This window comes from Cynocephalus volans, chromosome 10 (genome assembly GCF_027409185.1).
Source record: "Cynocephalus volans isolate mCynVol1 chromosome 10, mCynVol1.pri, whole genome shotgun sequence".
Lineage (NCBI taxonomy): Eukaryota > Metazoa > Chordata > Mammalia > Dermoptera > Cynocephalidae > Cynocephalus > Cynocephalus volans.
The window spans coordinates 76,033,415-76,049,446 of record NC_084469.1 but is presented as its reverse complement, the minus strand read 5'-3'; the positions used below and the strand labels follow the sequence as shown (position 1 = coordinate 76,049,446).

The 16,032-nt window shown below is 47.2% G+C and overlaps 1 protein-coding gene across 1 annotated transcript in view; it reads left to right on the top strand.

The window, feature by feature from the left end:
- MMP2 (matrix metallopeptidase 2) overlaps positions 1-14,393 on the top strand; it is a 29,063-nt gene extending 14,670 nt beyond the window's left edge. The window contains exons 8-13 of the mRNA XM_063110429.1: positions 1,200-1,355; positions 2,563-2,698; positions 6,404-6,540; positions 7,773-7,932; positions 11,985-12,094; positions 13,495-14,393. Of these exons, the coding sequence (XP_062966499.1) occupies positions 1,200-1,355; positions 2,563-2,698; positions 6,404-6,540; positions 7,773-7,932; positions 11,985-12,094; positions 13,495-13,598 (803 nt within the window). The 3' untranslated portion in view covers positions 13,599-14,393. The remainder of the gene's footprint in view (positions 1-1,199; positions 1,356-2,562; positions 2,699-6,403; positions 6,541-7,772; positions 7,933-11,984; positions 12,095-13,494) is intronic.
- Positions 14,394-16,032: the final 1,639 nt, after the last annotated feature.

Here is a 16,032-nt window from a genome sequence, read left to right as displayed (position 1 = left end):
GAGACTGTCCGTGACCTTACTGTGTGGTCAGTGCAGTGAGCAGGGTGCCTGGGATACAGTTCCCACTCTAGTCTGCAGGGCCCAGGGCCATCGGGCTCAAAGCTCCCTGGTAGCCCATGATAGCCAGGTGGGAGGGCTGGTCCAGGGCCTGCCAGAATTAGGACAGCCTCTCTTTGTGTTTTATTTTTTTTTACTCACAGTGAGGTGGAACTTGGCAAATGCTGGCTGACAGAGGCTGGCCAAAGGAGTTTTTCTTATCCCCTGCTAAATCCCATGCTACTATTCTGATTTTACCTGCTCTGCTCCAGCCTTCTACCTAAAGGTGGGATTCTCCATCAGCCTGAGTGGTTTGAGGCTCCAGAGCTCGTGTGGATCACCTGGGGTGAATATCACTTTCCTAGGGCTGCCAGGACAAAGCGTCACAAATTGGCAGCTTAAAACAACTTAAATTTATTCTTTCATGCTTCTGGAGGCTAGAAGTCTAAAATCAAGGTCACTCCAGTCTCTGCCTCTGTCATTACATGGGCTTCTCTCTGTGTCTGTGTCTGTCTCTGTGTCTCTTCTCTTCTTATAGGATGTGAACCTAATTAGATTAAGGATCCTCCCTACCCCAGTATGACCTCATTTTAACTTAAATCTTAATTACCTCTGCAAAGACCCTATTTCCAAATAATGTCACATTCACAGGAACCCAGAGTTAGGACTCAAACATATCTTTTGGGGAGACACAATTCAACCCAGTAGGGTGTGACATAGACTTTGCTCACAGTCTGTGGCTGAGCCTGGGCAACCACTTCCCTAGCCTATCCCCATTCTCTTACCTCTTTGAAGACTCTGAGGGGCAGGTTTTGCCTCTTGTCTTCATAGAGAAACACAAAGAGCCAGAGACACGATGTTTAATGAATGGGACTTTAAGTAGAGGATTTGCAGCTGCTATTCGTCTTCCTCCTTTATGGCACATGTTGCCTACCCTGGAAAGGGGTGAGAGGACTTTGGCTGATACCTACTTGAAAGCAATATGCATAGTCTATTAACCCCAGAAATCTTGGGAAAAGGAAAAATCAATCACGCCACTTCCAGGGCTCTCAGTTCCACTATGGGGATATCCTCAAAAGTCTCCATTGCTGGGGCCAGGTCCTGACTCCTCTCTCATCTCTCTCCCCCATCTTTCAACTCTCTTCCCACACTGCCACCCTCAGGGTACAGCCTGTTCCTCGTGGCAGCCCACGAGTTTGGCCACGCCATGGGGCTGGAGCACTCGCAGGATCCTGGAGCCCTGATGGCGCCCATTTACACCTACACCAAGAACTTCCGCCTATCCCAGGATGACATCAAGGGCATTCAAGAGCTCTATGGTACACCTCCATTTGGGGGCCTCCGGGGGGAGTCTGGGGAGGTTGTGCAGCTTGGGATGCAGGCCAGGGGGTGGGAACCAGCAAAGTCCCATCTCTCCAGGACGGCAGAGCAAGAGGCAGGTGTGGTGACCAGATACTAGGGAGTCAGAGCCATGCTCCGAGGCGATGCTTAGTTAGCACTTTCCTTTCCAAACAACATAGTATCCATGCCCCTCTTGGTTTCCCATTTCTAGGGCTCTCCATTTCCTACGTGTAAACTGAGGCTCAGAAAGGTAACCTTTCTGGCCCAAGGTCACACAGACTTAAGCAACCAAGTGAAGTTTAGAATCCAGGATAGTTAGCTAAGTACAGGGTGGAATTTACTACCATGTAGAATGACTTTAATGATACAGGGGTGAAAGTTTCTAGTTTTCATAAGATGCTTTTATTTTAATATGTAGTAAAAACATACCAATGTTTTAAATTAATGATTTATTTATTGTTAGTACTTGCGGTGAGGCTAGAGTTTAAAAAGTCAGTCCATTTTTAAAAAACAGTAAACATGTAATGGTCCTGGTGGTACCTGGACCAGGCCCAAACAGTGAAAGTGGTGCTGAGTGATGAAGTTTGGGGGACAGTGGACTTGGGAAAAAACCCAAGATCTGGAGAGAGAGATGCCAAGTTCAAGTGTCTCCTCTGCCATTTATCAGCTGCAAGAGATTGAGCGGGTCTTTACCTTTCTGGACAGCGTTCCTCCTCTCTAAAATGTGGCTGGTTATTATAAGGTATAAAGGAATTAATCCTTGAGGAAGTGCCACACCCCCGTGCTGGACACTGGAGTGGCCCCTGACTGCTTTGACTCTCTTGTGGGCATAAGAATCTGAGCTTTGGGTTTGAATCCTTGGGCAAGTTATGTGATCTTTCTGGGCCTCAGTTTCCTTATCTGTGAAATGGTATAATAATGATACCCACCTCCCCGGGATACAGACAGGACTGATCCAGGTGATGTCAGGAAGAGCGTTATGTGAAGGGCCTCAGGACTCTGGTTTCCCTTCATTCTCCTCTCTCTGAGTCCAGGCATCTCTGCTTATCTTACTGGGCTTACACTAAGGCCAGAATACTATTTCTGCTGACCCTTAACAGGTTGGATAGGCAGCCCTGGGGGCTCAGCCTGGTGGGGAGAGCCCCTGGAGCTGGGAAGAGTCTAAGGTCAGGTATCCTTCCCCAGGAGGCTCCCCTGACACTGAAAATGGTACTGGCCCCACTCCCACGCTGGGACCTGTCACACCTGAGATCTGCGTACAGGACATTGTCTTTGACGGCATTGCTCAGATCCGTGGTGAGATCTTCTTCTTCAAGGACCGGTGAGTGCAAGAGCTTGCTTTTTGTCCTCTTTGCCCTCTGTCCTCTGCCCCTTCTCCATTATTCTTGTGCCCTCACCCCTTGCTGAGGACTCCTCGAGGGCCTTCACAGATGACCTGTACTAGACAGTTTTTGCTGTGTATCAGGCAACCTGCAGTTCTCAGTGGCTTACACCCAAGCATTTCTTTTGCTCCCTCATAGTCTGTGGGTCTACTAAGTGTCTTGGCTTCTGGGTGCAGTTTGGGTTCAGGTATGCTCTGCATGTCACTCATTTTCCTGGGATTAGAGGCTACTCATGGCAGAGGACAGGGTACAATCAAACCATACAAGCACATTTGAAGCCTCCACTCACATCATGTCTGAGAAAATTCCATTGACTGAAGCAAATCACATGACCAAGACTAACACCTACTCTAGGGGATGGTACTGTAAAGTCACATGGTAGTGCCCATGGATGTGAAATTCTAAATTAGGAATGAAGGGAACAATTGGCGACAATAATTCAGCCTGCTGCAGACCTTCCCCTGGAATGGAGTTGACCTCAAATGGCCAAATTGCTCTATGTATGAGTAGCAAGTAACCACAGGGTAAAGAGAGGTAGTATTAATGCTGTAGATAAAGGCCCCCATCCAGCTGACCAACTGAGGCTGAGACTCACCCTAATGCCCTAGTCCCATGGAGAATGACAGGCAGTATCTAGGATTCCATTAAAGTATTCATCCATCCATCGTCCATCCATCACCCATCCATCAACCGTCCATCCATACCTACCTGCATCCATCCATTCATTCATCATTCATCAATCCATTCACTTATCACCTCATACATCATCCATCCATCCGTCCGTCCATCCATCCACCCATCAGTCATCTATTATCCATCCATCCATTATCTTTCATCCATCCATTCATCCATCTATCCATTATTCATACCTCCATTCATTTTTCTGTCCCATTCATAAAGTGTAGTAGTTGAGGAAATGGGCTCTGGAGCCAGATTATCTGAGTTAGAATACTGGACTTGTTATATATTGGTTGCATGATCGTAGGCAAGTTAATTAAGTATCTTCTTTGTACATTGGTTTCTTCACCTATAAAATGGGGCTAGTATTCCAACCTGTCTCATAGGGCTTTTGTAAGGATTAGATGAGTTTAATGCATAGAACAATATCTGGCAGAGAGTAACTATATTTAATCATATTAGCTATTATTATTGACAAATAATTATTTGCATCTACAGTGCCAAATACTTGCCAGGCTCTAGTAGCTGGGGGAAGAAAGATGGTGTGCAGGGGTACAGGAGCTGCCGAATGTCTAAATCAGTGTTCTGAAAGAAAGGTACAATAAAGAAAAGTACAAGGCTTCCTATGCCAGAACCACCTGAGCGTGAATGTTGAAGTAGGGATTTTTGCCCCCAACTCTAACCCTCTGACTGGAATCTCTAGGGGTGGGCACCAGGAATCTGTATTTTAGCAAATTCCCCCAATGATTCTGATGCACAGGAAAGTTTGTGCATCACCAGTCTAATTTAGGAAACAGGCATAGAGAACTAACAGTAATACAGGGCAGAATGAAAGAAATGTGATTGCAGAAGCATTAGCAAAATGCTTTTGTGGGCATTTCTGGTTCAAGGAAGGCTTCACAAATGAGTCAGCATTGGAGCAGGGCCTTTCCAGGAGAAGCAAGATTCTGATAGATGGCAATTGGATTAAGAGGTCAGGAGGGTGTTTGAGACAGGGGGAACTGCACAGCAAAGCCATAGAGATGTGAAAGTTCCTGGCTTAGACCAGGAGGAACAGAGAGCCTGGTAAGGCAACAAGATGTTCCCTACACTTTTGTGAAGGGCCCCCTATGCTGCAGGCACTGGGTCAGGTGCTGGCGTGCAGATGCTCTGCCTTTCACAAGGGTCTGCTGGCCAGTAGGGAGATGGCAGGAATGCAGAGAGATGAGACTCAAAATGCAAAGAGAAGTCGGGTACTGCTAATGAGGCCTCAAGTGCTCAAACCAGGATGTGTAACAGTAGACATGTGTGCTGCCCTGAAGCACCATGACAGGGATGGAGAAGAGGCAAGCCAGGGCACCCTGCTGTCCAGCAGTGTCCTTAGCCTGGAGCACTTCCCACTAAGGAAGCCCTGACCACAGTGCAGATCTGAGAAGTGTGGACCTAGGAAAGAGTGCAGAGCCTGGGCCAGGCTGGAGCCATCCCTGGCCTGCCACATCACAATTTCTTTCCAAAGGAAGTTGATGCGTATGTAGTGGGCTCATTGAATTAATCAGTAATTATTTAAGTCCTGACCATGTGAAAAAAATTGTGCTAGGTACCAATTGTGCAATAAGGACAGCATTGCAAGATGACTAAACTCAGACCTTGGAGTCACGTTTTGATTAAACTGGCTTTGAATCCTAGTAATTCCTTAACCACTCTGAGCTTCATTTGCCAGATAAGGATAGTGATACCTTCCTGTATTAGGATGTTTTGCTGCAAGTGACAGAGACATCCCTACCGCCCCAACTCAAGCCACCTTAAACAGTGGAGAGAAATTGCTCTCACATGGCACAAAGTCCAGGAGTAGGGCTGCCTCCAGGGGCAAAAAGAGGGTCAGTGACTCGATGTCTTTGTCCACTGCCAGCCTCAGCATTGATGTCATCCCCAGGCTGGGTCCTCTCATGGTCACAAGATGGCTGCCAGTGGCAATTGAGGCTGCAGGCTTCTCTGCCCATTCCTAGCAGGAAAGAGAGAGAGAGAGACAGGTCCCCAGATATGAATATAAATCTATCTGTTCAATCTTATCATGCCAACATATTCATATGGCAACTGCCATATTATTAATAATTATTGATAAGCTCTGATTGGTTTAGACCAGTAGTTCTCAAACTTTGGCATGCATTAGAATCATCAGAAAGGCTTGTTAAACAGTTTTGGGCCCCAAGCCCAGAGAGTCTGACATATAGATCTTTGGTAGGACCTAATAATCTGCATTTCTAACGAGTTCCCAGGTGATGCTGATGCTGCTGGTCAGGAGACCACACTTTGAGAACCAGTGGCTTGGGCTAATCAGTATCTATCCTAGAATGGGGATTGGGGTTATAGGGTGGGGGAAGGTGACGAATGGATCATAAATGTGGAGTTCTGTGAGGAAGGATGATAGGGAAATAGACAATACATGCTGGGTAGACCACCAAGAGTGCATATTATAATACTGTGAGGATTAAATTACAAGGCACATAAAGTGCTTGGCGCTTAGTAGGCCATCGATAAATGATAGTTCTTACTCTTGCCAAAGTACACGAATCCATTCCATTTCAGTTCAGGAAATGCGTTTGGGTGCTCTCAGCCTCTGACTCAGTTGGTTTCTAATCAAATAGGAGAGATAAGACAAATAAACAAACGATACTGTGCCAGGCACTCAGTGTTGATGGTTTTGAGAGGCTTACAGGAGGGAGAGCACAGTATGGACAGAGGAAGTCAGGGAAGGCTTCCTGGAGGACATGGAGGGGGAGCAAGAGGGGTTGCTTCTCGGCCCTGATATCTTGCAGAGAGGGGCTCTGCCCATTCTCCAGTTCTTCTCCAACCTTCTTTTGATCTCGATTCCCGTCCCATCATGGAATCATCACCAGGATGTTTCTGCTGGGCTCGGGGAGGCACATGTGGTTAGAGCTGCAGAGTGACTGAAGGTGTGGTTTCCTGTGTCCCCTGCCCACCCCCAGGTTCATTTGGAGGATGATAGCGCCACATGACAAGCCTACAGGGCCCCTGCTGGTGGCCACTTTCTGGCCTGAACTCCCGGAAAAGATCGATGCTGTCTATGAGGCCCCGCTAGAGGAGAAGGCTGTGTTCTTTGCAGGTCTGTGGGGAAGGTACTGCGTGGCCCAGGCCCACTCCCGCTCCCAAGCCACAGTTCCTGTGCCCCCGTGGGTGTTGCCTCTCCTTTATGAGTTCATTCTTTCAACATCATTTCCCAAAGCTTGAGATTCATCTGGAAGATTGGTTCAGACACCCAGCATCAAATAGCATTAACCCACAGAGTGAACATTTAATTTCCTTTTAGTTCTCTTTCAATCCTTCTGATTCCTTTTCTAGAAGAAAAAAAATCTCAGTTTAGTGCTGGTGTGTCTCTAACATCTTTCTAGTGCTAGAGCCTTTGGCAGGCAACAGTTTTATATAGAATTTTTAAAAACTGATTTGTTTTTATTTTAATTTTTAACATGCATTTATTTTAACAGAGGTAGTTAGGATAGTGTGGCATTTCAAACCAGAATGGAAATGGATTATTCAACAAATGATATTTAGACCACCAAAAAAATTCTTTTGAATACATTTATTTTTAAAGATTCAAAAACGAATGAACTGATAGCAAAATATTGAGTAAATAATAGGACAAGGAGTCTCTAGAAGTGGTAAACATCATCAAGGTAGGGCACATATGGCTAAAGTTTGGGAAGCCCTGCTCATTAGGCATTTATTTGAGCACCTGCCATGTGACCAGCTTTGCTGGGCTCTGGGGATACAGCCGCTGCCCTCCTATTGCTCACAAACTACTTGGGGAGACAGACAACCAGGCTGTTGTGAGAAAGTGCAGCAGGGCTATGATGGCGGGTCTAAGAGGGACCCTACCCTGGTCAGGGGTGGGAACACAGGCTTCGTAGAGGACCTGAGGGCTTAGCCAAGATTGTGGGTACTTACCATCCCATCCAGGCAGCTGCATCTCCTCCATCCCACAGTGACCATGAGTCCTGGCCAGGGCAGCTGCTGGCTCCCAGAGCACCTTAGTGCAAATTAGGAAAAGGTGTCTCTTCATGGCAGGCATGGCACTTAGAACACATGGCTTGGTGAGCAGAGCGTGGGCTGGATTTCATCCCCCCACTCACCTCTTTGGCTGGCACCTTCTATGATCAACTTACAAAACCCCATGTGTGAGCCCTGATTCTGGGCACCAAACCCAGAAATGAGCAGGAACCTGTGTCACTGTTGAGAATGGCTGCATTGGGGTCTCCAGACAGATCAACAATGGGAGAGACGGGCAGGTCTGGGGGATTTGAGCACCAGCAACCAACACATCCCTTGCTTCCACTCCAGGGAATGAGTACTGGGTCTATTCAGCCAGCACCCTGGAACCAGGGTACCCCAAGCCACTGACCAGCCTCGGATTGCCCCCTGATGTCCAGCGAGTGGACGCTGCCTTTAACTGGAGCAAGAACAAGAAGACGTACATCTTTGCTGGAGACAAGTTCTGGAGGTAAGGCGGTGGGGAGCCCAGCAGCACAGCTGGCTGCGTAGAGGCAGAGAAGACACTCTGGGGCTTCATGCCTCCTGCGTCAAGTTCAGAGGTTGATGGGCCATGGATGCCCCCTGTCTGGTATGCAGCCCCTCTGAGAAGTCACCAGAGAATGAAGCATCCTTATGCACATTGCAGTTATAATTCTGGTCAGAATCTCCTTTCTCTTCTCTGAAGTCTTTTGATTGGTCCCATATGTGGTCTGGAGCCTCACATTTTGGGGTGAGTCACTGAAGAAGGGGGTAATAAAAATAAGATAGCAGCTGCTGCTATTGACGTTATGTGCCAGACACTATTCCAAGGGCTCTACGTAGTGCATGTTATTATTTTTCCCATTTACAGATGAGGAAACTTGGGTTCAGAAAGGTTAAGTAACTAGCTTAAAGTCACAGCCAGTAGTGACAGGTTGGGATTTGAACCCTGGCATTCTGGCTCCTTGAGAACATGCTAGAGAAATTCACTATACTATATTAAACTATACCTGAAATAATGGGGTCCCAAGAGATGGGGGTGGTGAAGGCAGGGATGACAGAAGACAAAATATGAAGAAGACAGAGATGGGTGCACCAGCATCCAAATCAGCCCCCTTGGAAGCAGCAGACCCTCCCTGGCATGTCCTCAACAAGCCCAGGGGCTGTGGGCACAGACTGGCAGGGGGAAGTTTGGAAGCAGGTAGCTCTCTGCTGCAGGTCAACTAAAGGAAAAGGTCCAGTTCTGAGAGGCCATTGTCAGGGGTAGGGGCCAGGAAGCCCACTATCCAGGAATAGTTGGTGAGAGGCAGCCCAAACCTCGGGAGTTTGATTATAATTCTTCACATTTTCCAGATGAGGAAACCAAAGTCCAAGAAAATTAAATAACTTGTCCAAGTTATTTCTATATAAGTGTGTTGGCACAGAGCCAGGATTATAACTTCCATTCCTGTCTTCTAACCCAGTACCCTCTCCAGTATACCCTCCAGATCATTTGGTTAGTGAGGGAGGGGTGGTTGGTGCAGAAAGTCTTTCCAGGTATCTTTTCATCCCCTTCCTCCTAGTGTCCCCACATTCCTTCTGTGGCTGCCACTGCATTGGGGCCCTACCCAGGAAGTACTTAGAGGGCCCTTAGTACTCCCTGAGGCCTTTGTCTGCCATCCCCAAAGGCTTCTCTCTTCTCCCTCCCTCTTCCCTGCCCCCACCCACCCTGCATTCAAAAGCTGTTTATGTCCCTCGCCTGCCAAAGTCAGGGTGGAATTCCAGACATATTGCTAAGACACTTAGCAACCTAAGCTGATTAATATCTCAAGCCTCGAGGAAGAAAGCAGTCAGCCAGGAAACCACGGAGTGGGCTCTCTGCCCACAGGCTCTGGAACACTCCCGGGCACACACACGTACTGCCAATGGCATCTCAGCCTCACAGGCGCTCCAGATCTCCAACTCTTAGAATCATGGACAGCAAGAGACATGGAATCATTGAAACATGAATCTTAGAATCATGAAGCCCTAGCATCTTTGAGTCATGGTGTTGGAAGGACTTTTATAATCACCCTCCAGCGCACCTGATGTTTGTAAACATATGAGAACCAAAGTGTCCACATGTGAACATGAATGCGTGTGCACACACGTACACACACACACACACACACTCTGACATGCAGGCTGTGGCAGTGCCTTGCTGTTTCCAGGCAGAGTTATCTGCCTCTTGATCCTATTGTAGAACAAGCCCACCTCCAAAAGCCGGGGGCCAGTACTGGCAGCCGGCTCTACTTCCTCAATAGGGGCAGATCTGACAGGCCTATCAGAGGCTCTGGGCTGGGCTTCCAAAAGAGACATCTCTCTTCCAGGAGAGGCAGTTAATGAACTTGTGACACTGACCCTGGTCTGCAGAGGCCCTGGAGGCATCCTTCCTGGAGGAGAGAGAGCCTCAGAATGGCGAGGATGAGGAGCTGCCTCCAGCATGCCAGGGAGTGTTCAGCCTCTGCTTTTGGAAGCTTCCACTAAGCCCATGAATATATATATTCAACATCACCCATATGCCAGATACTTAGCTAGGTTCTGGGGAAACAGCGGTCCAGAAATAGTCACTCCCTGCTTATGGTAGAGTAGGGAAAGAGACAAACATATTTGAATCAAATAAAGATGGCTCTCAGTACAGGCCCTGCACCACATCCCGGTAATGAGGCTGTGCATGTCACCTGCATTTCTCATTTAAGTTAGGTACTACTGTTAGCCCCATTTTTCGGGTGTGGAAGCTGAGGCTGCAGTGGTTCAAGGATACACAGTTTGAAAAACTGGGACACAAACGTCTGTTCTTAATATCTCCTCTATGCTGCAATTCCTACAGCTGCAGAGAGATATGGAGTGGTACAGAGAAACCTTTCGAAACAGTGTTTCAGCAAGTGGGAAACATTATACCAGCAGATTATGGGAATAGAGAAGAAAGTAGAGATGTGGTCCCCTTCAGAGCCAACATCTTCTGATGTCATGGTGGTGTTCTTCCTGGATGAAAGGAACTCAGAAGCAAATTGGTTCACTTCTCATCCATTTTATCTATGAAATGGAGTTGATTCTTGCCCTCCCCATATTCTGTAGGTAGAAAGAGAAAAAAATAAGAGCAAATTCAAGCACAGGATATTGCTGAGCTATCATAACCCTAGGGAATGTAGGGGTCAGTGGAGGTGATGTGGATGGGAGTGTTGGGATTTTGAACTAGGGAACGTGATTTTGGTGACCCAGGTCATGAGGATGCATGTTAGGTTTTGCAAGACGTGTTCCTCTGATGCAGCTGGGGTTAAAGAAGGCTTTTCTGGGAGTTGTCAGGATGATGGGCGGAAGGAGAAGACTCCTGAAGGAGGGAGACTATAGGGGAAGCTGTCATTGGAGTCAAGGGTGGAGGTGCTTAGGCAGGCCGTGGGAAGAAGAGGGCCAGCTAGGAAGCACTGCAGATGATAGCTTGGCTGGCACCAGGATGGAATTTATAGATCTGTCTGGAAAATTAGCTCCAGGAGGGCAAAACTTGATCTCCTTTACCTGGATATCTGGAGGCACATAGTAGGAGCTCATTAAATATTTATTAAATATTTATAGAACAATGAACAGGTCGAGAATTAGTGGAGAAGCAAAGGAATCAAAATGATAGCAGCACTTGAGAAATTCTCCAAACCATTAAAAAGACAGAAGTATTGCTAGCCAGGAAGAAGAATATGCCAACTAATGCCCAAGGTATTTACCTGAATTAAAGGCGGGCCCAGGACAACTGCGTGCCATGACAGCTACAACTGAAGTAGCATGTAGTCCACCCTGTGAGTAACAGGTTTTGGATTCACATGCACCACCTTGCATTGTTACTTCACTGTCCCAGTTATGACCAATAATCGGGATGGGGTTTGTCATCTGCATATGACAGATGAAGAAGCAGCAGTTTGTCCAAACCACTCAGTGAAAGAACGACAGTGCAGGTCATTGTCCCTGGGCTCCAAGCCTGTGCTCCCCATACTACAGCGGGGATCAAGTTTTTAAGGGAACTGACATTTCCCTAGTACCTACTAAGTTCCAGATTTGGGGATAGACACTTTGCATGTGCTCTTTTATTTAATCTATGCATTAAATTAAATATATCAAATTTAATACAGCCCCATCTTACAGCTGGTAAAACTGAGGCTCAGAAAGCAACTTGTAGCTGTGGAACTGGACAGGTCTGGGTTGGACCACCACTTAGCAGCTGGAAGCCCTTTTTAAGCCTCTGGTCTGTGTCATAGGATTGTTGTAAGGACTGAATGAGAAAAATGTGTGGAGAGTGGTTAACACACTGCCTGGCATGTAGAAAGTGCTCCTTAAATATTAGCAGTAATCATAAGATTGTTTTTATGGGATTGTCCAAAGTCATATAATTAGTAAATTAAGTAGTAGAGTTGAGATTCAAACCCAAGTATGACTCCATGTTCCTCCACTGCAGCTAAAAGGCTAGGTCTGCGTTCCCAGGCCCACCCAGGAGCTTTAGAGAGGCCCAGCTGGTTCACTGTGTCCATTTCCTTACAGATACAATGAGGTGAAGAAGAAAATGGATCCTGGCTTCCCCAAGCTCATCGCAGATGCCTGGAATGCCATTCCTGATGACCTGGATGCTGTTGTGGACGTGCAGGGTGGTGGTGAGCAGCCCGGGCCTCTCTCCGCTTTCTAAGACTCCCCTCCCCCAGTCAGGGCCTAGCTCCCTGCAAGCAGGCAGGCCCCCATTGTACAGGGCAGGCCTGCAGCGCCAGGGAAAACAAACCAACCCCTTCAGCCCAGTGCTGGGAAGGCATCCAGACTCCTGACCTCTGCTCCCTCGGCCAGGCTTCAGGCAGTAAGACCCAAAGAGGCCCCTCACAGCTGCAGGGCCTGGAGCCAGAGCAGGGGAGGGTGGGAGGCCCAGAGGAAAGGGGAGGCAAGGAACATGGGCCACGTGCCCTGAATTCATTCTGGGGTTTGATCCAGGCCCTTTTGGGTTCTGCAGGAGGCCTTGTGACCACCTCCCATTAGCAGAAGGGTAGTTCTATTTGAGATAAGGCAGACTTTATCATGCTCTGTTGTTCATGTGATCCCTCACTCAACTCAGTCTGCCCCTGGTCCCTTTCTGAATAAAACACAACCAATATCAGCGAGGGATAGAATTTGAAGTGAAAACCATGTTACTGATGAGGCTTCTATGAGCTCTCTAGTGCCTCGGAAATGAGTTCATTTTGGCTTTTTAGAGGTTTCAGTTAAATTACACAAAGATTTTTTAGAGCACCTACCATATGCTAAGCACAGAGCCCTGACGTCCAGTAGCTAAAAGTCTTACCTGTCCAAGAAAAAAGATTAAGCATTATCTTTAAGAATAAACATCTATTGAGCACTTACTATGTGCCATGGTTTTAAAAGAAGTAAAGGAGATCATGTATGTCAGGACTCGCAAATTCCAAAACCTTCAGGGGCCAGGCACATAGCACGTGGCTCATCTACAGGGGACAGTTCCTTCCCAGGTTCTGATGATTATTGGCCTGCAAGAAGGGAGACCTACTATTGTTAGATATTCTTGTTGTTTTTAAAAGAAGCCAGAAATCTGTATTTTCATGTGACTTTTTCAGATATTTACATGTTAGCAAGTTATTCAGAATTTAAGACAAAACAAAACAAAAAACTTGATATGAGCCAAATAAAATCCATTTGTAGGCCTGATAGGGCTGGAAGCTTCCTGTTTTGCCACCTCTGGTGTATGGAAAGTGCTTAATTTGGTGCTTGTGCTAAGTGGGGCACTGTTGTTCTTATTAATTATAGCATGTGTTATCTAATCTAATCTTCACCACAGCCCTAAGAGGTTGGTAACTTTATCTCCATGTTAGAGATGAGCAAACACGGACTAAGAGAGATTATTTCCATAGCCATTTCCCTTCCTCCTGTCCCAGAGGGGTCTTCCTTGGTTTGAAATCTTCTTTTCCATGCCAGGGAGACATTCAAGCTCCCAGGAGCCTTCTGTGTGCCAGAATGTCAGGATGGGGTGGTCACAGCCTCTCTTCTTTCTCTGTCCCAGGTCACAGCTACTTCTTCAAGGGTGCCTATTATCTGAAACTGGAGAACCAAAGTCTGAAGAGTGTGAAGTTTGGAAGCATCAAATCCGACTGGCTGAGCTGCTGAGCTGGCCTTTGCTCCCACAAGCCCTTCCTCACCATCACCTTCCACACACCGGGCCCTGAGCCCCAGAGAAAGACCCGGAGGGGCCTGGAACTCCTGCCTTCAGCTCTGTAGTTAATCAGCATTCTCATTCCTACCTGGTAATTTAAGATTTCAGAGAGTGGCTCCGCCCTGTGCCCAAGGAAAGGTGCTGATTGTACTCCTCCCAGGTGTCCCTTCCCCCTCCAATCCCACCAACCCTCAGAGCCACCCCAAAGAGATGTTCCGATATTCTCAATGCAGTCCTGCTTTGGGCTGCCCTGGTGCTGTCACGCTTTAGGCTTTTCTCCCTTCCCAACCTTCTGTGGCTCACAGCAGCCTTGGAGCCAACAGAGACTGTCTCAAGAGGGCACTGGTGGCCCAACAGCCTGGCATGGGGCAGTAGGATAGGGGCACGGCCAGGTGGCCACCCCAGACACCTGGCTTCTCACTGCTAGCTGCCTTAGAAACTTCCCTACGTTAGCAGTTTGCTTTTATTCACTTTGTTCTTTTCTTCTGGCTTTTTTACTTCTCCACTTTGATACTGCATTTCTTGACAGAAGGACTCAGGTTGTCTGAAGTCGCTTCATGATGCATCTCGGCCCACATAGGGATGGTTCCTTGTTCACTCTATTTAGTGTGTCCCCGCCCAGTCACTTCCTTCACTGGATGGAGGAAGACCAACCCATGGCTCCCTGCTCAGCCCTCCCTGCCTCTCCCTTCAACAGTTCCCCATGGGAAATGTCAACAAGTATGAATAAAGACACCCATTGAGTGGCAGTGTTTGCCATCTGTTTTAGCAGAGCCCAGAGAGGGGCCACAGCTCCAGCCAGAAGAAAAAAGTTTAAAAGTCCAGATCTCTGCTTCCTACAGGGCACAGGTGATGTCTGCTGGAAAGGTCAGAGCTGTTAAACTAAACAGCAAGAGAACCTCAGGGTGGGGGAACTTGAGTCCCTCTGTCCCATAGAAAGAGCTCTGAGACAGCAGCAATCCTGTTGTTTTAGTTGTAGGGACTGCTCGAGGTTCACTTTCTCTCTGAGTCTCTGTTTCTTCATCAACAATAATACCAATGCTAATGCTACTACTAATAACAGTAAACAACAACAAAATATCCCTCTCTATTAATAGGGTGCTTTTGTGCCAGGCATTTTATATGCATTACTTAATTTAACATTTATAGCCACCTAAAGAGGGAAAGACTATTTATTATTTGTTGAATCTTATTGATGAGGAAACCGAGGCCCAAAGAGAAGGGATTTGCCCAAGGCCCCATAGCTATCAGGTAACAGAACCTGCATCAAGGCCAAAGGATAACCTAGAGGAGGAGCTTTAGCCCTCAGCCCAGAATCTCCAACAGCAGCATTATCCACCTTCTTGCTTCTAAACATAGCTACTATTAATAGATAAGCTTCTTATGCCTCCTTCTGAATACCCAACCCTAAGCCCCTCCTAAGAAATTCTGGAACTAATGCTGAGCAGAAATTTAAGGCCACTTCCAGTTCCCATAGTCTGATAGTGTGTATTGCTTCAGGCCTCCCATGGTGGGATGGGTGGGGAAGGGCGTGAGGAGTTGGACAGGACTCTCTGGAAGTGACCTTGATGGGCCCAAAGTCATCTTTTTTCCTTCTATGGCTTGCCTACTGGCTTAGGCTCTTGAGGGCCCTAGAAAGTCAGCATTTTGTGCAGGTATCTGGCTAAAGAGCCACAAGAGTCTGCCAGTCCGTACTTGAGGACCTCCTAGGCTGAGGAATCAAGACTGTAATACACTGCTACATTGAGAGAAAATTCAGCTATTCCACAACATAATCATACCTAAAAGGTGCCATTTTTGACTGCTTTTTAATCAACAGTACACCTGCATTATTTTATTTAATATTTACTAAATTAGGGTAGGAACTGATTTCTTGTTCCTAGATGGGAAAATAAGCTCAGAGAGGTTAAGTGACTAGCTCAAGGCCATACATCTATCTAGTAGGGTTGGAAGATTCTGGGATTCTATGGTTGATAAGCTTGGGGGAGCAGCTGTTCTAGGACCCAGGCTCAGATTCTCATCCTGGCCCAACTGCCTGCTGTGAGCAGAGCTGATCAGTCAGGATGAGTTGTTTACCATCTCCATCCTTGAACTCTGAGCCACTTGGGTTTGATCAGCTGGTCTCAGGTCCTGGGAGAACCCCTGTTCCCTCTCCTTCCCTACTCCTATGTAGGTTCAAACAGGTTGAATTTCCTCGGAGTGAAATGGAGCCACAGCCTGTCATTTCCCTTTTCTGGGTTAGGTTCCTCATCTAGTGTGGAAAGCATCTGTTGTTTTTGTCTATTCTAGTAATAGCTCAACTTTCCTCCGGAGAACCATCTTCCCACTGTCAGTCCAAGTGTTTTGAGTGGGACAGATTTCACTCCTCGTACCAATTTCTATATTAGG